We start from the raw sequence: 23267 nt of genomic DNA, 5'->3' as shown, positions 1-23267 counted from the left end.
CATCGTTTCGATGCACTAGGTGAGAGTGAAGTGTTGAGTGATGAGGTGAGAAGTGAAAGAAGAGTCGAAGGAACGCGTGACTTTCTGAGACGGACTTTACTCTCTGTGTGCGGAGTTGGGAGGTCTAGCGTAGAACAAGTATACTGTGATTGCTTACAACAAACAAAATGCGAAAAAAATCCCAAGAGAAATTCTGAAATCTTAGACAGTTTCGCACAACCTCAGAATTTCTCTCTCCCACTCGAGATACCCATCCGCTCCATCCTGTTCCCTTTCCTTATCGGCTTCTTGTTTAGCTTCCTCCGACCCCTTTTTGATCAATTCTTGTCGTTTGATCGCTTTCTCCAACAAAGTCCATTCGATACATCCTTTCAATTCCTTCTCCACTTCTTTCTTCTCTTCCCTCTTCTCCTCTGTTGTCGTCGACTCAGTCTCAGTCGAAGCAAGAGCTGCAGTAGAAGTAGAGGATGAAGCACTTGAAGGGTCGAGAGCGAATTGACCCTGACGAGTTCTCGTAAGTTTAACGACGTGAGCCGAAGAACCAAGTGCGATTCCTAAATCGTGAATGACGGATCTGATATAAGTACCGGAAGATACCGTTAGGGAAATCTCAAAGATTGGGGGTTTGCCCTCCGAGCCTACTCCTGATTCATTCGAATTGTCAATTCTCAATTCTCAATCTTTCGAAATTGGTTGTTTTCGAGGGAAGAAAACTCACCCTGAGCAACAGTCTCTGCTTCCTTTGCCTTTGACTCCGTAGTTTCGTCCTTAACGATCTCTTCGGTACTAGGTACAACCGTCCCACCCTCTTTAACCATCTTCTCCAACCTCTCCATCTCTTTCCTTTCCTCGTCCCCTAATTTCTCCTTCGGGAACTCATAACTATCCGTTCTATCTTCTCCGTTCGTGAAACTGAGTAGTTTGATTTCCGAGATGGTGACTTTTCGGGAAGGGATCGGACGAGGTAAGGGAGTGTTTGATCGAGCGTATTCGTATAAAGGTTTACCGTCCATTTTCAGGGCCGAATACCTGTACATGCCCTATCCCATCACATTCCACACATTCTCTGTCAGTCTCGGTCGTCTCTGAGAGAGGGAGGAAGAAGGAAGGAGAGAGTGAGACCGTACACAGGTGGAGTCTGTTCAATTTCCCCTCTAAATCCCCCCAATTTCTCCTCGACCAATTCCTTACTAACTCCTTCCCATCCCGTCATTCGAACGATTTTCCCATCCGAATCATAAGAATCCGTAGAGCAACCCAAGAGGGCGATCGCACGGTAGGATTTCGTACAATCGAGGAATTGCGAAAGTTGTTTCGTTGCAGAGTTCGTACCCAACACTTGTACGCGCTCAGGGAGATTAGTGAGGGAGACGGGAGAAGGAAGGGAGAGGGGGAGAGAGAACGAACCGAGTACACCGTCTGCGAGAGGATCTAAGGTTCCTCCTTGTCCTAGTTTGATTCGGTTCTCTTTCCATTTCCCTCGACGTCCTCCTTTTTTGTTCCCACCTTGGTCTTTTGCGTTAGGGTCTTTAAATAACGTCGAACTCGACAACAAGGGTTGTAGTTTGTTGAGTAACTGCATCGAAGAGAGAGAAGAAGTTAGTTGAAGAGAGAGAGAGGGGAGAGAGGGGGAAGAAGCGTACGGTCATGGAGGGTTGACCGGTGGGCTTGTTGAGAGCAAAGATACATGATAGAGGTGTATTCGAGGCTTTCGGCATCCTGGGCGAGTATGATGAAGGAAGAGAGCGAAGTCGCGTTCGGAACTCTTCTCCCCTTCTCTCCACTACCTCGCAAGGGGAACATCGTACGCGTGACGATGAGTACGTTAAGGGATCGACAAATCCAACAACTAAACTCTCTCCTGTCCCTCGACAACCCCTCCTCGAACTCAAACTCATCATCATCATCATCATCAATTTCCTTCCCTCCCTCTCACTCTCAGAATGGAGCGGGCTTGCCGACGTGGAAAGTACTCGTAATGGATAAAATCGCTCAAGATGTCTTAGCCACTTCACTCAGAGTTCAGGATTTGAGGGATCAAGGTGTTACTCTCCACATGTACGTTCTCTCCTCCCTCTCTCCTCCCCTCCCCTCTCTGTGACTCACTCACTCACTCGTTCGTTCGTTCTGGGACTCGCTCCGCTCGTTCAGGCAACTTCATTCCGATCGACCTCCGCTCCCCGACGTTCCATCAATCTATTTCATTTCCCCTACCTCTTCGAACCTCTCCCGCATCGCCTCTGATCTCCGAAAGAACCTCTACGCGACGACTTATATCAATTTCACTTCGACTCTACCAAGACAATTACTCGAGACGTTCGCGGAGGAAGTGGCGAGGGATGGGACCCAGGATAAGGTCGAAATGGTTATGGATCAACATTTAGAATTCCTTTGTCTTTCGAGGAGTCTGTTCTCGATCACTCCTTCACTATCGAATATCACCAACAATTCATCGACTTATTCGTTATTGAATTCACCGACTACTTCGGAGGAATCGATCGAATCCCTCACGGATTCAATCGCGAAAGGTTTATTCTCGGTCCTAGTCACAATGTCGTCTTCCTCAACAAGTGGAGGTGGAGGAGGAGTACCGATCATTAGAGCTCCGAGAGGTAACGCGGCAGAAATGGTTGCGAGGAAATTGGATAGGTTGTTGAGGGATCATTTGGGAAAGAACTCGAGAGGTGGAGTCAACGCTTTCAATTCTTCTGGTGGATCGGGTGGAGGGGATGGATTCGGGGCTAGACCACGTAAGCTCCCTCTCTCTTCTCCCACCCTCCGAGAGAGAGCAAGAGGAAAGGAGACTGACGGGGAGAGATGAGGGGAGAACACAGTACTGGTTTTGTTCGATAGAAACGTAGATTTAGTACCGATGCTTTCACATTCTTGGACTTATCAAGCATTGGTGAATGATGTGTTGGGAATGAAATTGAATCGGGTTACTGTAGAGGTAAGTTCCTCCCTCCTTTTTCTCTTTTTCTCCCATTTCCCTTCTCCTCCTCTCTTCTTGCTTTTCCTGCTCTCTTCCCTTTTCTCTTGCCGTCTCTCTCGCCGCGAGAAGTCTCACTGATATTGTTGGGAATGAGTGATATAGGCACCAGATGGTGGTAAAATGTCTAAAAAAACCTACGACCTCGATTCGAAAGATTTCTTCTGGTCCAAAAACGCCCAAAACCCTTTCCCACAAGTCGCCGAGGAGATCGATCTAGAATTGAACAAGTATAAACAGGACGCTTTGGAAATTACTCGTTCGACTGGAGTTTCCGATGTAGCTGATCTTTCCCAAATGTGAGTCATTTTCCTTTTTTCCTTCCCTCTTCCGTGAGAGAAAAGTGAGAGGAATGGAACTGATAAAGAGGTGAGCGGACAGTGATTTGAGTTCGAATGCGGCGTCTCTCAAAGCGGCGATTACGGCGTTACCCGAATTGACGGCGAGGAAAACTACGTTGGATACTCATATGAATATCGCTACGGCGTTGTTACAAGGGATTAAAGAGAGAGGGTTGGATACCTTGTTTCAAATGGAGGAGAGTATTACGAAAACGGTTAGTATCTCTCTCTCTCCCTTTTCTTTCTCCCTCCTTCTCCTTCATCCGAGGCCCGATTGCGCGAGAATTGGTGCTGATATCAGATGATGGATGATGAGTAGCCGAAGAAGGATTTATTGGCAGCGTTGAGGGATCCAGCCTACTCGAATCCTGAAGACAAACTTCGACTCATGCTCTGTTACTACTTCTCCATGCTCGCTCAATCGAACTCATCGAACGACCGAGGGTTAGGAAAGGAGGAATTGTTGGAGTTTGAACGGGCGTTGAAGGAGAGTGGAGCGGATTTGAGCGCTTGGGAATTCGCTAAAAAGTAAGTTCATTTCAACCCACTTTCTCCCTTTCTCCCTCGTTCTCCAGGGAAGTTGCTGATGGAGGAGGGTGGTGATGATGGTAGATTGAGGGATGTAATGAGAATGTCAAACATCTCTGCGACTCCAGCCCAACCTCCTTCCGGTTCCAGTTCCGGTGCAGCAGTCAGTGCCGCCGGTGGAGAATTCATGAAAGGTTTCTCTTCCCTTTCTAACCGCGTACGTCCCTCTCCCCCTTCTCTCCCTTCCCTTTCTCTCTCCTCTCCCTCCTTCCTCTCTCGCTGACTCCCTCGCACGGATGGGGGTAGTTGACGGATCGCTTAAGGGACGGAGGAATCGGAGGAGTAGGATTAGAGAACCTAATCTCGAACGTTAAAAATTTCCTTCCCGCTCGAAAAGATTTCCCAATCACTCGACTCGTAGAAGCTTTGATGGATCCTTCTTCTGGTTCGACTCAAGCTCTACAAGATACGGATGATTACCTCCTCTTTGACCCTAAAGCCTCGTCGTCGAAAGGTGGGGCATTGGGACGTTCGGGGGGAGTTGCGAGTAATGGTGGAGTTAAAGCGAGACAACAGTTTGGGGAAGCGGTTGTGTTTGTCGTTGGGGGAGGCAGTTGGGTAGAGTTTGGAAATATCGTTGAATGGGCGGGGAGAACTGGACAACCGGGATCATCAACGACGGGAGGAGGAACGAATGGAGCGATGCAGGGAGCAGGGACGGGACAGAAACAAGTTACGTATGGAAGTACGGAGGTGTTGGCTCCGACCGAATTCGTGAAAGCGTTAGCGGAACTTGGGGGAGGAGGAGGAGGAGCTCAAGGAGGAGAACCGTTGTTGATTTGATTCGTTTTCGCTTTTGGTGTGGATTTCCTAGCTGTAACTCGTCTCAGTGTTTTCGTCGTTCACTCTCTCTACGACTCTTTGAGCTTGGTCATGACGAATTATGTAGAGCTCGACTTGAGCTCGACTGCGAAGAGAAGATTTGATCATACTTTTCTCCGAAGTTCCCATGCGACTGCGAAACTCTCAAGTCCGAAAGGGCGTCTTCATCTCTCTTTCCCTCTCCTACCTCTCATCTCGACTCCCACCTCTCCCGCTTTCGATAGAGCTGAAGCAGAAGGATGAAGTACGATTATCGCTCATCGTCGATCTCGCAAGACAGAAAGGCAGCTCAGGAAGTTTGGCAGAGAGTTGAAGGAAATCAACAGAGCCGGCATCAGCAAGAAGCGGGAGGAGGAGGGAAGGGAGAGGAAGGGGACAGGGATAAAGCGGTGAGATTGATGCAGAAGAATTATCGGTTAGTCCTTTCTTCGATTCTATTGAGGAGGAGAGAGAGGGAAATGGGAGCAAGTGGGGAGAGAAATGAGAACCCCGGCATCTCTTTCTCCCCGTTCACAATGACAATGAGGTAAAGAGAAAGAGAGGAGAATGATACTGATAGTCACGATGTCGAGTGTAGAGCTCACGTAGGAAGGAGAACTGAACAAGGACGGAATTTGACGACTTCGAAAAGGTTCAACGATGGATTGCAACAGAGGAAGTTGCAGGAGGCGGGCAAGGAACAGATGGATGGGAAGAATGATGCGAGTCAGTCCGAGCTTTCTCCTTCTACCGTGATATGCGCGGAGAGAGATAGAACGAGTTTCTGACTGAAAGTTTTCACTTTTCCCGTTGGAGTCATTGCAGCTTCTCGCTGGCATCGTTCCGTCGTCTACGCCGGTCAACTCACGAACGGCCAGAAGACTCAATCATCGTCCGAGCGTTCGAACCTCCTCCAAGAACCCTCTGAAGAAGAAGAAATGACAAAACTCGGACGAAACGAGAAAGAACGTCGACAAATTCGAGAAGAGAGAGATGCGGCGAAACAAATGGAACCTCAGTATTGGTTAGAGATTGTAGATGACCTGCATAGGTATGGTTCGAATTTAAAGTATTATCATCAGGAATGGAATGAGACGGATACGAATCAGAACTTCTTTTACGTGAGTTTCCTCCCTTTCTCTACCTTTCTGCCTTTGCCGAGTAGCTTACGATCCCCCCGATTTGCGTGTAGTGGCTCGATCACGGGGAAGGGAAACATCTAGACCTCGAAGCCTGCCCTCGTTCTCGTCTCGATAAAGAACGAATAGTCTATCTCACCGCCGAACAACGCGAAATCTACCGCGTCAAAGTCAACCCTCAGGGTCTTCTCGTCTGGGCGAAAGACGGCTCTCTACTCGACACTTCGAAATATCATGAAGACCTCGGGGCGGATAAAGGAGGAGTAGTCCCGATCAGTGAGGAACGATATCGAGAGATTCGGGAGGAGGAGAAAGAGAAAGTGAGGAAAGCGAAAGAGGAGGTAGGATCGAGTGCTAGTAGTAGCGATTTGGGAGAAAGTAGTAGTTCGAGCTCGAGCTCGGATGAAGAGATTGCGGATGAAGTTAGAGCGGGTTCGAAAGCTTATGGCGATAAGGTACGTCTCCCTGCTCCCTTCTCTCTCTCTCGTCGACATTCATGCTGACACTCGTTGATGAGTGAGTGAAGGGAGGTACAGCGGGACAAGGCAAAGGGTTGAAACAATTCAAAAAGCGAGTTAGATATTACGCTTCTCCAGCTCACGTTACAGATCGTCTCCTCCGCAAAACGATCAACAAGAATACGTAAGCTAACCCAAAGTCTCTCTTTATCGGTGATAGGGGATTGAACGTTTACGATCGTTGGTTCTGTCATTCTGGATATAAAAGGTGGCTGTATGTATCCGACTTGACCGTGGGCACTACCTTTCTCTCTCTCAGTAGCTACTTCGGATACTGACGAACAAAGCTGAGCAGAACGGACTCTTTGTTTCGATCAAAAAGTAGCTCAATCTCTCCCCTCCTGCTTGCCTCGCAATCCCGCTCATTCTCTTTCCTCCCTCCGCAGAACCGGTGGTTTCCAACACTCTTCCTTCCTCTTCGGTGCTCGCGTCACCTCTGCCGGTCTCCTCAAGGTACGTTCCTTCTTCTCTCGTTCTTTCTCCCGAGTCCGAGTCTGAGCTCACCGAATTTTCCGGTACTCGTGCGCTGAGTGAGAACAGGCATCAGATGGTAAATTGACTTCGTTATCGCCTTTATCGGGACATTATCGAGCAGGAACGATGCATTTCAAAGCGTTCGTTCGGGGGTTAGAGGATCAAGGAGTAGATATGGGTAGCGTTTCAATCTCGAAATCCGTAAGTCTTTCTCTTCCCTTCCTACTCTCTCCTCCTCTCTCTCTCTCCTCGTCTCTCTCGTTGATTGCCCGCCCGCTGAACCTGATCGTCGATCGGTACGTACAGGTGATGACGATTCGAGGTATTGAGAAATACGGAAAAGTCTCGAAAACGAAACAACGATTGACTTCTCGAGTGAAAGCGTTCGTTACGCATGCGAAGACTCCGGAGGAAGAGAAAGAGGAGGAAGAAGCTTTGGAGAGGGAGAGGATCGCTTCGACCGAAACCGAGGGTCCCGGTCATTCGAATGACCGTTCGTCGGAGTCGACATTGTCGAAAGAGAAGAAGGGAGAAGGAGAAGAGGGGGAGGGAGAGGAGAGATTACCGGGAGAAGGAAAGAAAGTTGAAGAGATGAATGAGGAGGAGAGGATGGATAGAGGGATCGCGTTACTGGTGAAGGCTTTCGAGAGGGGATTGATGAGAGAAGCTCAGAAGGACGAGAACAACGACAAGGAGGAGAAGGAGCGATCTTCCTCAGGGAAGCAGATAGGGGAGGTAGATAAGGGAGATGGGGGAGTGAAGGTCAATGCCGCGACGTGGAGGGTCGGTGAATGAGGTTCTATTTTGAAGATATCCAGAATGTTTATATCCTTTCTACTGCTCTGTCTCTCTTGCGTCAATGCCGTCTATAATGCTCATGTACTCGTCTCTGGATCTGCATCGTTATCATCTTCTGATCTGATTTCTCACTCCGAATGCGCAGAGGAGAGAAAGAACGAAAGAGGGCACTGATTTTGAGCTTTGATTGACACGGATGTAAGGAGGATGGGAGACACAGGACGCAGATACGGGAAAAGCTGTTCAGGAGCGGATATCGACTTGATTCTTGTAGAACGCGACGAATCCCTTGAGGGTTTCAGCTCGACCGCTTTTCGGAGTTGGGTAATACCTACGCAGAGCATACCACGAATCGGTATCAGCACCTGTAGAACACTATCAGAGTCTCCAGAAAATGACTGGGAGAAGGGGAGGGGAGGAGGCGGTGAGGAGGATTGAAAGAGAAAAATGAAAACGAAAACTTGAAGAAGAATGGTCACTTTCACTCACCAAGCGGCATCCTGCAATACTTTGCCATCTACGTGAATATCGTAGTAACTAGCTTCACCCTGACAGCCCAACGATCACACCAGCAAGACGAGCTCACAAATCAGCTTGAGAGCTTCTGCCTTGCTCAGGCGATGATCTGAACTGACCTTCCAAGAACAAGTCGTGTGAGAGTTGTTTTGCGATGGCTTGAAATATTCTTCCTTGAGCGCCGAGGGAGGGCTACAGGCAGTGCATGGCGATGGTCGAGATGAGTGAGATCATCGGGAGAATAACTTTCGAAGTGGGGGGAGGAATCCCGCTCAGAAGGAGAAGGAGAGAGGAGCTCACAAGTAGCTACATAATAACACATGTCAGTCTCGTCGATCACATCACTGAAGCAGTGAGGGAGAGAGACAGACTGACTAGTTCCCTTCCACTTGTTGAGTTTTAGATTCTTCCGCTTGAGCGAGAATCACTCCTCCTTCTTTAGACTTGACCGTGATGTGTTTAGTCATCTTGCTTGTTGAATAAAGTGCGCGGCGGAGAGAGAACAGGTTGAAGTTGAGTTGGAAAGGGAAGAGAAAGAGAGAGAAGAGACAACTTTCGCAGCGCTCGAACGGTTGAGAGTCTAAGAAGACTATATTTTGCTTGCAGCTTTACAAGAGGGGAGAGGAAGAAGGGGGTATACGATATTCGTGATTCAACAAGTAGACGGCACAGGGAGTACAGAGAGAGACAGACGGAGAACGAAAAGACATAATTCGACGGTTTTGACGGGATCCGATAATCAGAGGCATCCCAGGACGCAGTAGAGAGAGAGTGAGGAGGAGGGACCCTTCGACGGTCGAACAGAGTCGAGGAGGATAGCGATGAGCGATAATCTAGAGGAAATATTGTAGACTTGTGCTCTTTGCTGGGATTCCCCTCGAGTCTTGCTGTAAAGCGCGCGGAAGTGACGGAAACGGGCGTCAGAGACAGATCCTACGAGAATAGAGACTGAACAGAAGCTGCGGAGACGTACTTGAGCAGCAGCTTCGAAAGTTTGATACGTCGAATTCAGGTTTTCATCCAGTTGAAGGATACTAGCCACATTGCCGCATCTGTTGGTCCGGCTCTACCATATCAGTTTCCGCATCTAGAGCTGATATCTGGTAGGAAGGCGACGAACCTGTAGCAGTAGTTCGGTGCAGACCAAACCGTTACGATCTTGTCATCGAACATCAACTTGTGTCCTTCCATGACCTGCGAGTCGACACGAGCTGAGATCAGTCTCTGGGAACTCCTGAGGAAGAGAGCAAGATTCGACTCACAAGTTGATGAGCCCTCGCAATCAAATCGAGACCGTTCGAATGCACGAATTGCTTCACGACATCGGCACCGAACAGATATCCTGCTCCTCTTGGTGACAATCCCCATCCTTCGATATCTGCAAAAGGCGAGGGAAACGGTGTTTCAGTGAGAGCGGAAAGAAAGGTGAGAGAACTTCGAAGAGTACCATCTGGATCTGACCATAGTAGATCGCACATCGCTCCATCGTGAGGTACTTCTTGTTTCCTGTCGATCAACCGAATCTAGCGAGCGCACAATTCGAGAGAGCATGAGGAGGTCAGCCTACTCCTTTCTGTGCGAAAACCTCAAATCTCGAAAAGAAGACTCACCTGATCCAACGAATTCACATTCGGACTCAATCCCCCATGCACACAGAACACTCTCCCATCGACGACCGCCCCCAGACTCATATAATCGAACACTTCACAACAATACCTCCAAACGCTCGCACTTCCATACTTTTTCATGCATTCGTCGTAGAACCCGTACACTTGTGTGATTTGTCTCGATTCGTGGTTCCCTCGAATCAGGGTCATTCGATCGGGGTAGCGGACTTTGAGCGCGAGGAGGAGGAGGAATGTTTCGACGGAGTAGAACCCTCGATCAACGTAGTCGCCTGCGAACGAACGACGCTTAAAGGGTCAGTCGAGATTCATAGAGAAATAAAGTGAGTGAACGCACCGAGGAATAGGTAGTTCGTGTCGGGACATTGACCTCCCACTCGAAACAATTCCAATAAATCCCAAAATTGTCCATGGATATCTCCACAAATCTGTCAGGATCGACTCTTCGAACATCAGTAAGCTCCCATATCGAGATGCTTGGCTGATAAGTCTGAACACGAGACTGACGGTGACGGGAGAATCAATCCATTGAATGTTGGCTTCCTCGATCAAGATTTCTCGAGCTTTCAGACATAGTTCTTTCACTTGTTGTTCAGATATCGGTTGACTAGACACATCGCACTCCTTGTCAGCGCACCAGCAGAGGGTGGAGAGAGGAGAGAGAGACTGGAACTCACCAATTCTTCAACTGTTCGATTTGACTGAGGGAAACGATGACGGGTCAGCACGAGTAGCTCAGTATGTAACGAGAGGGTCTGAAGTACCAGTCGAGACTCGAAGCCATTCCGAAGTGAAGCGTAGAGATCAAGAAACGCGAACGAACGGAACTCTGTCTTCTCTACCGCATCCGACCTATCTTTCGAATCATGCCTAGACTAGCGATCAACTCTACAGTCGGAAACGTGAGCTCTTCCCTCTACTCAGCTCCCGTTACCCCTTCTCTCGGAAACTCATCTTTTCTACTCTCATCTTTCATTCCTCATCCTTAGACGGCATTGGCCTTCACTCGAACATGGAGAGGAGTAGATGCGACGGATCAAGTACTAGGTCGTATGGCAACTCGAATCGCGATCGTACTCATGGGCAAGCACAAACCGATTTACGATCAATCAAGTGAGATCTCTCTCGTTTCTGAGCTCTTTATCCAGAGCTGAGACAGTCGAAATCTCTCACAGATGATTGTGGAGATTACGTGGTGGTCAAGAACGCGACAAAGGTTAAAGTGACGGGCAAGAAAGAGGATCAGTTGATTTATAGGCATCATACCATGTTTCCTGGTGGATTGAAGGAGATCCCGTACAAAACTATGATGGAGAGGAAACCTGAAGAAGTGAGTGCCAGTTACCTGATTCCTGCGAGGAGCATTGAGCGAGAAACAGGGAGGGATTTCCCGTTTTCTGTTCTCGCTCTCTCTTCCTTCGTTTCAGGCTTGTCCAGTCCGCTGACCCTCGGATACTCTCCCTCACAGATCATCCGACGAGCAGTATCCGGCATGTTACCCAAGAACCGTCTACGACAAAAAAGATTAGATCGACTCTTGATCTTCCCCGACAACGAAATTAGTTCAGCGTACGAAGCAAACTTGTTGAAGGATTACGAAGGCGAGTTTGGGAAGACTTGGAAGCAACAGCAGCAAGGGAAGGGAGCGGAGGAGTCACGGACACCAGCAGCATAGATCAGTTTCTTCTTCTTCTCGCAATCTCATCGTTCTTTCGCATTCCATCCAGCTTCGTCGATACTGTCTTGCTCAGGGCCGCGATGAGAGATCGATCATCCGCATGGCTGCTCTGGACGGCTACAGTACTCGAAGGGAGTCACGTTACCTCGCCAATTAGTACTGCGGGTAAGTCATTCTTCCCTCTCGCTCTTTCGCCGTTTCGCATTCATGCGGCTCACGACTTTCGATTTCCACATGTCTCCACTCTACAACGAATAGGCTACAAAACTCCGACGATTCTATTGCGAAATCAGCACGGTCTCGCTTCCGACCTCGCTTACCTACGTACAACTCGATTCGCTTCTCTTTCCTTCGTCGGGCTCTACTCCGATTTCGATTGAGTAAGCTTTTTCGGCGATTCATGCCTTTTTCTAACTTCTAGCTGCGGCATATCTCAAATTCGACCACCTTCCCCACTTCGAATTCACTCAACCGGCTCTGAACAATTCCGACCTCGAAGTTCTCCACTTCTTTTCTCTCTTCTCTTTCACCAACCACCTTGCGCCACGAGAAGGATGAGGACATTCGCTTCGACGCTTGTTGCAGCGACTCTATTCGCATCGAAGGTCCACGCTGCTCCTCTTAGTTCGACCGGCTCCGCCTCCGCATCTGTCTCTTCGATCGCTACGAATCTACCTCAATCGAACAGTAGTTCAGCAATCAGTCGTGCTCTTTCATCGACCGCATCTGCCGCCCAAGCGAGTTCGACTGGTTCTTCTTCAGGAGGATCGAATTCGACCAGCAGCAATGGATCTGGCAATTCTTCCTCCTCTTCTTCTGGACCAACCGTTCAGACCTCGCAAGGAACTTTTATCGGAGCGAATACCTTCGGAGGTGAGTCATCGATTCTTGACCGAATGAGGAGCGAAATGGAATTGACAAAGCTTCGAATCGTTTCTCTTCAGTCGAATCGTTCAGAGGTATTCCGTTCGCTTTACCCCCTGTCGGAGACTTGCGATTCGCACCTCCTCAACCCGACAACCGTACTCTCGGTACCTTCGAGTGAGCGGTATTTCTCTTCTCTCAGCGATTCTCTCCCAAGCTCACTCGCACTCTTTCCGCAGTGCGACGAATTACGGACCTTCGTGCCTCCAGATGACTGGACAAGGTGATCCCGTTGCGGCTGCAATCATAGGTACCTTCCGAGCTGCTGCCCTCGGAGTCGATCCTACTGCAGCTTCAACATCCGCCCCGAACAACCAAAGCGAGGATTGTTTATCCGTTAACGTCTTCCGACCTCAGGGTACTACCGCGAATGCTTCTTTACCTGTACTGGCTTGGATTTACGGAGGTCAGTTCACGCTTATCTCGTTCGGAGCAGACGAGTCGCGAAGAACTGATCGATTCTCTCTCGCTTCTGAAGGTGGTTTCCTCTTCGGAGAATCTGCGACCTATGACCCGACTGCGATCATGCTCCAAGGAATGGCGACAAACAAATCGGTCATTTACGTTTCGATGAACTATCGTCTCAACTCGTTTGGATTCTTGCCTGGTCAACAAGCTCAAGATGACAATTCGATTAGTATCAACGCCGGTGAGCTTTCACTCTATCTGACCCTACTTCGAGGTCAAGCTGACGTTCCGCTTGTTCGCAGGTCTCCTCGATCAACGCATGGCGCTAGAATGGGTTCATCAAAACATCGCTCAATTCGGAGGCGATCCATCAAAAGTCACCATCTTCGGAGAATCTGCCGGAGCAATCTCGGTCGCCTACCAAATGCTCGCATACGGAGGAAACACGAGCTCAATGTACGATGGTCAACCGCTCTTCCGAGGAGCGATAATGGAATCAGGTGCTCCGACTCCCGCTGGTCCCGCCTCGAGAGGACAGAACAGTTTCGATACGATCGCGAATGCGACGAACTGTACGATGGGAGATGCGACGACTCAAATCTCGTGTCTTCGTGCTCTACCCGCCGATGCCCTCCTCAACGCCACGAACCTCCTCCCTAATTTGAACGCTGGTGAGGCTCCCCTCGACACAAGCTTCTCTCATCGACACAGACTGACAGCCTTTTCCTTTCCGCGCAGTCTCGTCGCTTGCGATTCCCTTCCTTCCTCGTTTGGACTACGATTTCATCAACGACACGGCGAACAAGCTCGTCGCTGAACGCAAATACGCTCAGAACGTCTCGATCATCTCGGGTAACAACTACGATGAGGGTGAGCTGCTGGACTCTTGCGATTCATGCCCTTCAGCCTGAAACTAACGAGCTCGTATCGATTCCGGTAGGTACGATTCTCACCCTCGGTACCGGTTTGAACATCACTACCTCGGACGCACTTGACAACTGGCTCGCTACGACCTTCTCCCCGAACTCGACCGCCGAACAACGATCTCGTCTGTTGGAGCTCTACCCGGAAGACGTGACTCAAGGTAGTCCCTACGACACGGGCGATCTCTACGCCCTCGCCCCTCAGAGCAAACGTATCGCCTCGTTGCTGGGTGACCTCGTCTTCCAAGCTCCCCGTCGGGCCTTCCTCAACCAAACGAAGGAGACGCAGCCGACTTGGGCTTACTCGTTCAGAGCGTTCCGAAACACGCCTGTGATCGGTTCTTTCCATTCAGCCGATGTTTCTGCGCTTTATGGTGCTCGACCTGGACCTCCCGGAGACGAGATGCGTCAACGTTGGCTTCAATTCACTCACTCTCTCGATCGTGAGTCGACTTCCTCTCTCAGAGTTTAGGCCCGATCGCTGATCTTCATCTGTCCCGCATCTCTAGCCAACGTCGAGGGCTACCCTACTTGGTCTGAATGTGGGTCGCTCACCCTTGCAATCGTCGAACGAGGACTGACGCTGATCCATCTCGTTTCTCGCAGACACGAACGATTTGAACCTCCTCGAATTCACCGACTCGAACTCGACGACTGTCCCCGATACCTACCGAGCAGATCAGATGAACTACATCGTCTCAATCCAGGAGAACCTCATCGTCTAAACTCACCCACCGCGACTCTCGTTGCGTCTCTTCTCTGTCCATTCTCCCTTTCGCTCTTTCCCACTCGGAACTACCCATGTTCTCGTTTTGCTTCGCTTGTCCACCCTATTTATCTGAACTGTATACTCTATCTCGAGAAGGAAAGGAGGAAAGAAAAGAATTGTAGGACTCTCTCCGAATATGGATATCTCGCGTTACTATCTATCGCAAAGTACAGTAGTACTCTCTCGTTGCGACTCGAAGCAATCGTGTTGTCGTGGCTTGTTTCGAAAAAGCTGGAGAGCGAACCGAGAGCTTTGACCTCTACAACTTCGATCTCGATTTACCGCACATCACACTCGCGTTGCCTTCAACCGTCCTTCTTCGCCTACAGCACAGTCACGGCCAAACGCAGATCCTTCATCGAAGAACACCACATTCCGGATCTCGATTCGAGCGGGGAACCGTGTCATCGAAACCGCACCTTTTCTTCGATCTCGCTTGCTGCCCGTCGAATGCTTCCGGCTCTACGACTCAGATCGATCTTGAATCACTTCGCTCGACCATCAGCAGCTACTCTTAAGGCTTCCCAAATCGTTCCGCCGATTCGCACAATGTCATCTACCAAAGTCGAAACTCCCCGATTCCCGTTGTCTGAAGTACCGAAGAACATGCCACAGGTAAGTCATGATTCTACTCGTGTATGGCGCACAGGATCAGGCTGAACCGCGCTTGTCGTTCGGCACGTACAGGTCCAAACGGCTGGACTGATCATCATCGGCGACGAAGTGCTTAACGGTGAGCTCATATTCAGCTTGTTCAGCTTACATGACTCATATACCCCCCAAGTATGAGCTGACCGAAGCCGGGAGCATAAAAGGTAAAACTCGCGACACAAACTCGAATTTCTTCGCAAAGATGTGTTTCGACCTTGGGATCGAGCTCAAGGTGAGCGCTCCAATCTACTCTAGCTCTACCAATGAATAACTGAGAGTACTTAGTTTATTCAACTTTGCGGAAGTAGCGTATCGAAGTAATTGCAGACGACGAAGAAGAAATTCGAGAAGCTGTACTCAGGATGCACAAGAACTATGATTTTATCGCGACTTCGGGAGGAATTGGCCCGACGCATGATGACATTACATGTGAGTAACTAGCGGAGACCGAGCTCGTCTTCATTTCGAGCGAAACGCACTCTTTTCCCATTTTCAGGTCTCCAATCCTTCATGTCGACTGACTGAGTCCTTTTCGGTTGGGGAATAGACGAATCCGTAGCGAAAGCATTCAACCTACCGCTGGTGTATCATGACGAGACGATCAAGCGGATGGAAGCGTTCTCGAAAGGCAGATACGATTTCAAAAGTCAGACAGAGGAGCAGAAGACGGCGAGGTTGAGGATGGCCTTGTTCCCTAAGGGTCAGGAGTACCTCTTCGTACAAGAAGACATGTAAGTCTGCAGCGAGACGAACCTCTCAATCTCTGGGGTGAAGCTTGGACGCTCTTCGCGACGATCCGACACTATGCGCTGACGAGTTTCCGTAACCATCACATCATAGGTGGGTGCCTGTTGTGAGAGTTCAAGGCAAGGTCACGATCTTCCCGGGTATTCCAGCTCTCTTCGAACGTTTGTTGACGTGAGGAAACAGTTATCTCTCTCTTTCGCGATTCAGCATGTAGCGGGTCAACTGAATCTCTACTAACTCGACAGTGGTTACGTCAGCCGATACATCGAACTGCCTCCGGCTTCCGAGAAGCCTTACCGAGTATTGATCCATACCGAGATGCCCGAGTCTTCAATTGCACCTTTCTTGACAAAATTGGCCGACAGAGTGAAGAAGGAAAGAATCGTAAGTTTCCTCCCTCTCCTCTCCTTGCAACGCTCCTCTGCGCGACCGTCGACTTACATCGATAAACACGAGCAGCGAGTCGGAAGCTACCCAAAGTTCAAGGTTGGAGTCGATGTGAGCTTGATTGGAAAAGACGAGAGTCGTCTCCTGGAACTCGCGAAAGAAGGTGCGCTCACTTTCCAAGCTTTACGTGCGTCGAGATGCTGACACTTATTACTCGGCATCCCCGTCACAGTCGAACAAGAACTTCAAGGGTCTCTCATCGCGCATGGCAAGATCGGTCAAGAAGCTGACGTCCAAAAGTAGTTTTCTTGTTGTACAACTCCTGCCCTGGTTCTCATCTTTGAGCGAGTTCCAGATCGTGAGAGAACGTCGTGCATTGCGACGGGTAGTGAGAGGAAGACAAGTACAAGCAAAAGATCGATCGGGTAAAAACGAAGTGAGGGAAAAACGAATCTACTGATTTGTACAAAGTGGGGGTAGAACGAACGAGGTGATAAGAGAGCAACAACGTCGTGTGCAATGATAGAGAGAGTCGGCAGCTGGAGAGACGAGAATGTGAGCTTTGTTCAGCCGAGCGAAAGGAGAGGAACTCACCGAGAATTACAGATCAGAAAAAGTGTCTATTCGTAGTTTCTCCTACGAGGCGAGTTCGGTCCAGCCGGAGGAGGAGCGTACTGCAGTGAACCGCGTTTCAAATCGATCGAGCCTATCCCGAAAGACGGAAGATCAGTCAAGTGAGTCGCAAAGTGAGAGAGCGACATGAAACTTACTTCGCGCGGCGTGAACTCCTCCATAACCTCCTCCGTACGGTCCATCGGTACTCAAAGTCCTCTGTCGAGTCTCGGAAGCAGAAGGAGGTAAAGCGTTCGCGACTCGACTTTCTTGCATCCTTCGAGGTTGAGGCGACGACGACACGTTCTCCTTTGTTGGGAAGACGGCGTACGATTTCGATGGGACCATGATCGATTCGGTGTGATCGGAAGCGGCGACAGTCTGAAGTTCTCGTTCCATTTGAGCGTTTCGACGTTTGAGGTCATTGATTTCGCCGCGAGATGACTCGATTGCAGATTGAAGGTGCTGAACTTCGGAGCGAAGGCGGGTCTGCGGATAATGATGGTTAAGCGGGGATGACCAGGGATTGAGTGCGGGAGAGTCGAGTCGAGTAGAAACTCACAACGTTGACTTCGGCAAGTTCTCTGACTTTCTTCTCAGCCGCGAGAGCGGAAGATAGACGATCGACACTCGGATCTTTCGGAGTCTTGTGAGAAAAGGTCGCGAGACGTTCGCGATCTCGATCCGCCATGAGCTGAGTACGCAAAGAGAGTCAGCATCGATCGAGTATACAACGGAAATCGAGGCTCACGTCTTCGAAAGCTCGAGTAGCCGAGTCACGAGCTCGCTCGAGAGTACGAATGTAAGCTTCACGCTTGTCCCGATCTCCCCTGATACGGTCCATCTCGAGGTTCTGAAGTCTGAAAGCAATCAAATCGTCAGTGACTAGGCTCTTTCTTCGAGACTACCCATCCTACGACTCACCGTTGAGCCTCCTCGAGTACTCGAATGTGTTCGACCTATGAGTGCGAACAAGGGTCAAGCCACAATCGGACGAACAGGAGAGGAAGAAGGAGAATTCACGACTGTCCTGCCAGCTTTCTCTTCAGCGACCACGAGTCGGGCTTTCGTCGAAGCCAACTCGGCGCGCAAATCTCCATTGATCTTGTCGAGATCGGCGAGTACGACGTGTTGTTGTTCGACTTGTCTCTCCAGTTTGACCTTGTCGGCGATTCGAGCTTTGACAGTTTCTTGTTCCGATTCGAGCAGTGCTTGATATCCCTGAGCGTCGCGAACGGCGGCGTCCTTCTCTCTCTTCGCTTGCACGGCATTGTCCTCGAGTACCTGGAATTGAGAGCGAACATCCTTCATCTCTTTCTCCCATTTCTCCCGTTCTCGCAACATTTGTTCGGCCGTCTTCGTTCGAAGCAACTCCATCTCGAGGTCGTGAGCTTGTTGAGCACGCTCGTGATCGGCGTTCTGAGCTTCGAGTCGAGCGACACTCGCGGCACTCGTATTCGCTCGACGTTCGAGAGTTTCGTTTTGACCTCGAAGTTGAACGACCTCCTTTCGAGCGGTTTCGGCTTCTCCTCGTACCTTTTCGAGTTGTCTAGCCGAATCTCGTTGGGCAACCGATAGCTCGGAAGTCACTTTCGAGAGTTGATAACGGAGGTCTTGAAGTTCGGCGTCTCTGATTCGAGAGAGTTCAGCGGTACGTTGTTGGTCCGAAGCGTGATCGTCGACGAGTTTCTTGAGCACGAGGAGGTCGACACCGGCCTTCTTCTCAGATGCTTGACTGACTTCGAGGGATTTCTTCGTTTCGGCGAGATCGAGTTCGAGAGAAGAGAGGCGAGCTTCAGATTCGCGAGATCGAGAGGACGCAGACTGCTGCTGTTCGCGTGCGGCCGCGAGATCTGTCACGATGAGACGAGTAGCCCAGTAAGCTATCAGTGCAATGAGCAGCGGGAGGAAAAACTCACCCGTCTGAAGTCGACTCAGTTCCGCCTCTTTCGTCTTTGCCTGACCCTCTGCGGCTTTCAACGACCTCTGGAGCGACGATGTCTCCTCCTTCGCTGTTCGGACGTCGGCTTCGAGCGATACGAACCTCTTGCGGGCGTCGGTCGATGCTTGAGTTTCTCCGGCGAGTCTCGATTCGAGCGAAGAGATAGTCGAATTGAGACGTTCTTGTTCGCGACGACGATCTTGACTGAGTTCCGAGACGGTACGTTCGAGGTCGGCGATGAGGGCGGATGAACGATACTTGTCTTCGAGCATCTTGTCCCATTCGGCAGTCTTGACGCTCGTTTGAGACGCCAATTCGGCTTCCTTCGCTTTCCAAGTCGCCTGCGCTTGTTGTAACGTTTCGACGAGCTTGTTCTGATTCGCGTAGGCGTCGTTCAATTCGGTCAATCGTCGTTCGACGTCCTTCTTCGCCTCCATCGCGCGGTCAAGTTGACGATCTGTCGTTTCAACGTCGAGTTCCGCCGCCTTGAGAGCTTCTTGAAGGACGAGTTCCCGATTCTTCGATTCGAGCAGTAGGGCTTCTTTCTCTTCGGCGAGTGAACGTTCAGCTGCGAGTTCCCTCTGCATCGTCGCCTGATTCTGTTCGAGTTCCTCCTGGAGTTGCTGCAACCTCGCTCTCTCCATCTCCTCCTTCTCTGCCCGTTCCTTCGCTTGAGCCAACTCGGCCTCTTTCCTTCTTAGTTCGTCGTCGGATCGAGCTGCGGCGAGAAGGGGTCGGACTCGTTGGAAGAGAGGCCACCAAGGCCAGTCTCGAAGTTGAATGTAGATTCGAGCGTTGCGTTGAAGGGTTCGAACAGCTTGAGCACGATGGAGGACCTTCTTCGCTTGACGTCGTCCGACGTATTTCCTGCAGGCGGCTTGAATCTTCGTAACGATCGCTCCAAGGTATTCGTCTCGTCGTTCTTCGAGTTCGGCGAGGATTCCAGCTTTGAAGAAGACTTTCGTGAGACCGAGTCGATAAGATTGAGGATCGAGTTGTAAGCCAGAGAGGATGGTCGAACAGGCTTGACTTCCATCGATGAAACCTTTCGGAATCGAACCTGGAGCGGCGAGGATCTCGAACCGTCGACGGAATTCGGAGAAGGGGAGTCGATTCGGGTAACCGAGTCGAGCGATCCGGATTCCTTCGAGGACACCGTTGCAACGAAGTTGGTCGAGAACGAGGGGGACGTCGATCGAAGAAGGGGATTTGTAGAGATTCGGAACGATACAACGAACGAAGTGAGGTTGGGTTTCTCCGAGTTGCTGAAGGAGGACGGCGAGTTGCTCTTTGTGTCGTTGACCGACTGTTCGGAAAGCACCTTTTCGTACTCGAGCGCGAGGTCCTCCGAAACTCGAAACAGGGTTCGCAGCGGCAGCTTCCGCCTCGGCGTATTCTGAGAACAAGCTCGAGACGTATGAATCGGAAGATCGAGAAAGGAGAGAGGTGATATTGTCGTTGAGGGGATCTCGATTCTTGTTCAACCAGCCATCCGTCCGATATTCAACCTTTCCGGCGTAGTGAGAAACGGTGAATCCTTGTTGAAGACGAGAGGGAGAGTATTTGGCGAATTGGGGAGCGGGAGGACGTTGAGAAGCGAGTTGATGCAGTTTGTTCGTGAACTGAGAACCGAATTCGCTTCAGGTCCGCAAAGTCAGAAGTTGCGAAAGAAAGTACTCACGGTTGAGTCGGTCGAGCTTTGCATGATACTTGCGTCGTCGAGACACGCGAGAACTCCCATGGGTTGAGTACCTTCAATCAGATCAATCGTCGGTTGAAGCTCGAGTCCAAAGTCGACGAATTTCCAGTCAATCTGTTCTCGAGCGTATTCTTCTTGCTCGAGTTCGAACATGTGTCGATTGAAGAATTGTTGAAGGCGCTACGGACGAACTCATCAGTTAGATCGGGAAGGGAAAGTTAAGTCCGAACTCACCTCGTTCGTCAAATTGATGCAAAGTTGCTCGAATCCGTTCGTCTCAAAGATCTCGAAACCAGCGATATCGAGTACTCCGATGAAAGCGTTCTTCCTCCCAGCTCCTCCTCCTCCTAATCCGACTCCGCTCAAACTCTGGTTGATTCGATCAACAAGTTTACCAAAGTTCTTCTCATACAATGACTTCGACAACGCTGCCAACTCGTCGATCACTTGCTCCTTCGTGCGAGATTGAGTGACCCACTCGTTCGCGGCTTTGATCTTTGGTCGAACGAGAGCGTTGTGTAAATCGTCAGGCGAGAGACCGAGGAGGAACGCGGCTTTCTCGAGTGAGGAGCGTGAAGTGAGATGAGCTGATGAAGTACCGGAAACGGCGAGTGACAGTTGTCCGAGGTGAAGGATCGTTGCGATGACTCTGAATAAGGCGATTTGCTCTTCTGATGTAAAGCCGACAGTTTCGAGAGCGCGCTGCGAGTTTGCGAATTGGGCCACGTCAGAGCTGAATGGCATAGACATGACAGAACTCGCGACTCACGATAAGTCCGTTCCATTCCTCCTTGTCATCCATTCCGTCAACGTCTTGTCGAGAGTGCGAAAGATATTCGAAAGCCTTTGATCCCCGTGATCCCGCTTCATCGTCGAGCAAAAGTTGCTCTGTAGTTCAGACCATACATTGTCAGCTTCCGACGACGAGAGAACATGGGATGAGGGAGGATTGACTCACTCAAGAGATCTTTCTGTCCACTGCGAAGCAATTGGAAGAAGACATGGAAAGAACGTTCTTCAGAGCTTCGTGCCGTTACTCGAGACTTCTCTAGCAAGTACCAATCGATGTTTGCACCTGCGATAGCGCCGAGCGAATTGAAGAAGATTCGAACGAATTTTCCCTGTGAGCTCGAAACTAGAAGCTCAGCCGACAACTCTTTTGAGGCAGAATCGAGAGGGAGCTCACGAAGCGAGAAGAATTGTTATTCTTGACAGTTTGAGCGTTACCGAAAGCTTCTAGGATCGGATTCGCTTCGAGGATTTGTCGTTCGAGTTGACCTAACCGTTTCTCCTTTGCTGAACCGGAGAGGATCGAGTCGGCCTGAGCTTGTCGAGCAAGTAGATCGAAGGAAGAGGACGAGGGGAGAGGGTCGGCGGCAATCGCGGCGAGGTATTGAATCACTTTCTTGGTGTTTTCAGTTTTTCCCGCTCCCGATTCTCCACTACCTCAGAGAACGTGATTAGCTTACGCCGTAGATAAAGTGAGACAGTGAAGACTCACGTTACGAGGACACTCTGACTCTGATCTCGTTGAGTGAGCATGTTCTGCCACGCTTTCTCGGCGACGGCGTAAACGTGAGGAGTGTTTTGATCTCTTCTTCGTCCCTTGTAAGCTACGGAGAGAAGAACAAGCGATTTAGGTTCTGTTTTCCTAGCTGAGCTCGTTTACTCACCATCGATAACTTGTTGAGTGTAGATCGGGAGATTTCGATAAGGATTAACCGCGACCAAGAACAATCCCGAATAAGTCTGTGCGGCCTCGCGGGAAATCAGCTTCCTGCTCGAGCTGAGATTGTGCAAGACTCACGTAGATTTCTCCTCGTTCGTAACGAGTTCGTAAGTTGTGAACGACCGAAGCTTCGTTCAGAAAAGTCAAATCTGCGATATCTTCAGCTCCTTGAAACGTCGGTGGATTCACTCGGGAGAGAGAGTCTGTTTCGACTTGTCTCATCTATAGGAAGTCACTCAAGTCAGCAAGCTTCACAAAGAAGCGCTAGACCGAGGGAAAAGAGACCTACCTCGTCCCCTGTTTCGAGCGCGACTGTACTTGTCCCATCCTCTTCCTTTACTACCCATCCTGCTACGTATCCTTGTTCTGCATCGGGAACCCAAACCCTGTGTACATAACGGACGATTGGAAGAAATGGGAGAAACAGAGTCAGTCAACACGTTTCCGAAGGTTACGGCATCAGTTGCGAATTGAACGCGACCTAATACCACGAGAATTATTCCAACAAGGCCTCCGATGCGCCCAGTTGACCCTGTCGAGCCGAGATAGTTCGTTCGTTCCCTCACTCAACACGGTCCTCTCGCCAACACCTCATCGTCACGTTCTGCTCCCTTGAGTCTTACTCTCTTAGCACCCTCGCTCCCCTTGTAGTCCAATCAGACTCCCTTTGAGGTTCCCCATTCGCTGGAACATTGAGATGACGAGATGACAGTTCGGGGCGTATTTACCATTTCTTCGAGTTCCACGCCGCGAGTTCGGCGGCGTCCTTCGCTAGTTGTTGTTGTGATTTCAGCTGCCGTACTATCGACAGCGGCGGTTGCGCCATCGGTGCGGTTGAGGAGAGGGAAAGTTGAAGGAAAGAGGGGGGAAGTTGAGAGAATCGTTCGCGGTTCGTCAGTGCTCTCTGAACTTGCGTCGAGAATGCACGTAGTCCGCTCGTTCGGAAAGTACGTCGCTTCAGAATCTTGATAAATTCAGGTAAATTGCAGCGAAATCAGAAGTCTCAAAA

General features: G+C 50.1%; 9 protein-coding genes across 9 annotated transcripts; 5 read left to right on the top strand and 4 right to left on the bottom strand.

Moving 5' to 3' along the window:
- Nucleotides 1-201: 201 nt before the first annotated feature.
- Nucleotides 202-1718, bottom strand: PUS4 (pseudouridine synthase PUS4; the record flags this gene model as incomplete). The annotated part of the gene is made up of 5 exons (XM_076634653.1): nucleotides 202-644; nucleotides 719-1029; nucleotides 1128-1338; nucleotides 1408-1576; nucleotides 1644-1718. 5 exons carry the CDS (start codon nucleotides 1716-1718, stop codon nucleotides 202-204), a joined length of 1209 nt encoding a protein of 402 aa, XP_076485401.1.
- Nucleotides 1719-1816: 98 nt separating this feature from the next.
- SLY1 (syntaxin-binding protein) lies at nucleotides 1817-4701 on the top strand (the record flags this gene model as incomplete). Its single annotated transcript, XM_076634652.1, has 8 exons — nucleotides 1817-2058; nucleotides 2152-2750; nucleotides 2835-2950; nucleotides 3095-3288; nucleotides 3371-3545; nucleotides 3650-3858; nucleotides 3943-4075; nucleotides 4165-4701. 8 exons carry the CDS (start codon nucleotides 1817-1819, stop codon nucleotides 4699-4701), a joined length of 2205 nt encoding a protein of 734 aa, XP_076485400.1.
- Nucleotides 4702-4979: 278 nt separating this feature from the next.
- JCM6883_003065 (uncharacterized protein) lies at nucleotides 4980-7645 on the top strand (the record flags this gene model as incomplete). Its single annotated transcript, XM_076634651.1, has 10 exons — nucleotides 4980-5155; nucleotides 5318-5445; nucleotides 5545-5840; nucleotides 5912-6313; nucleotides 6385-6500; nucleotides 6585-6609; nucleotides 6672-6697; nucleotides 6763-6829; nucleotides 6917-7051; nucleotides 7157-7645. The coding sequence occupies 10 exons, from the start codon at nucleotides 4980-4982 to the stop codon at nucleotides 7643-7645; spliced, it is 1860 nt and encodes a 619-aa protein (XP_076485399.1).
- Nucleotides 7646-7891: 246 nt separating this feature from the next.
- Nucleotides 7892-8631, bottom strand: JCM6883_003064 (DUF427 domain-containing protein; the record flags this gene model as incomplete). Its single annotated transcript, XM_076634650.1, has 5 exons — nucleotides 7892-7979; nucleotides 8138-8196; nucleotides 8284-8356; nucleotides 8465-8470; nucleotides 8540-8631. The coding sequence occupies 5 exons, from the start codon at nucleotides 8629-8631 to the stop codon at nucleotides 7892-7894; spliced, it is 318 nt and encodes a 105-aa protein (XP_076485398.1).
- Nucleotides 8632-8997: 366 nt separating this feature from the next.
- PPH3 (phosphoprotein phosphatase PP4 catalytic subunit PPH3) lies at nucleotides 8998-10573 on the bottom strand (the record flags this gene model as incomplete). The annotated part of the gene is made up of 10 exons (XM_076634649.1): nucleotides 8998-9051; nucleotides 9138-9216; nucleotides 9285-9358; nucleotides 9427-9542; nucleotides 9612-9687; nucleotides 9775-10061; nucleotides 10127-10217; nucleotides 10297-10396; nucleotides 10467-10490; nucleotides 10554-10573. 10 exons carry the CDS (start codon nucleotides 10571-10573, stop codon nucleotides 8998-9000), a joined length of 921 nt encoding a protein of 306 aa, XP_076485397.1.
- Nucleotides 10574-10655: 82 nt separating this feature from the next.
- Nucleotides 10656-11464, top strand: MRPL23 (mitochondrial 54S ribosomal protein uL13m MRPL23; the record flags this gene model as incomplete). The annotated part of the gene is made up of 4 exons (XM_076634648.1): nucleotides 10656-10691; nucleotides 10779-10902; nucleotides 10965-11119; nucleotides 11258-11464. The coding sequence occupies 4 exons, from the start codon at nucleotides 10656-10658 to the stop codon at nucleotides 11462-11464; spliced, it is 522 nt and encodes a 173-aa protein (XP_076485396.1).
- Nucleotides 11465-12021: 557 nt separating this feature from the next.
- On the top strand, nucleotides 12022-14447 carry JCM6883_003061 (uncharacterized protein; the record flags this gene model as incomplete). The annotated part of the gene is made up of 9 exons (XM_076634647.1): nucleotides 12022-12340; nucleotides 12412-12508; nucleotides 12571-12797; nucleotides 12870-13040; nucleotides 13102-13470; nucleotides 13538-13669; nucleotides 13740-14165; nucleotides 14232-14264; nucleotides 14329-14447. The coding sequence occupies 9 exons, from the start codon at nucleotides 12022-12024 to the stop codon at nucleotides 14445-14447; spliced, it is 1893 nt and encodes a 630-aa protein (XP_076485395.1).
- Nucleotides 14448-14941: 494 nt separating this feature from the next.
- On the top strand, nucleotides 14942-16579 carry FPY1 (flavin adenine dinucleotide pyrophosphatase; the record flags this gene model as incomplete). The annotated part of the gene is made up of 9 exons (XM_076634646.1): nucleotides 14942-15106; nucleotides 15179-15224; nucleotides 15307-15374; nucleotides 15451-15571; nucleotides 15690-15873; nucleotides 15983-16060; nucleotides 16135-16273; nucleotides 16349-16439; nucleotides 16509-16579. 9 exons carry the CDS (start codon nucleotides 14942-14944, stop codon nucleotides 16577-16579), a joined length of 963 nt encoding a protein of 320 aa, XP_076485394.1.
- A 317-nt stretch (nucleotides 16580-16896) lies between these two features.
- Nucleotides 16897-23084, bottom strand: MYO1 (myosin 1; the record flags this gene model as incomplete). The annotated part of the gene is made up of 17 exons (XM_076634645.1): nucleotides 16897-16982; nucleotides 17047-17377; nucleotides 17451-17582; nucleotides 17640-17748; nucleotides 17813-17847; nucleotides 17912-18741; nucleotides 18808-20452; nucleotides 20512-20709; nucleotides 20764-21231; nucleotides 21299-21417; nucleotides 21488-21650; nucleotides 21716-21971; nucleotides 22031-22142; nucleotides 22203-22278; nucleotides 22337-22480; nucleotides 22548-22644; nucleotides 22987-23084. The coding sequence occupies 17 exons, from the start codon at nucleotides 23082-23084 to the stop codon at nucleotides 16897-16899; spliced, it is 4899 nt and encodes a 1632-aa protein (XP_076485393.1).
- Nucleotides 23085-23267: the final 183 nt, after the last annotated feature.

The sequence above is a fragment of the Sporobolomyces salmoneus genome (genome assembly GCF_050403485.1).
Source record: "Sporobolomyces salmoneus JCM6883 DNA, S_salmoneus_JCM6883_v1_ctg66, whole genome shotgun sequence".
Classification (NCBI taxonomy): Eukaryota; Fungi; Basidiomycota; class Microbotryomycetes; order Sporidiobolales; family Sporidiobolaceae; genus Sporobolomyces; species Sporobolomyces salmoneus.
This window is presented reverse-complemented; position numbering and strand designations above follow the sequence as displayed.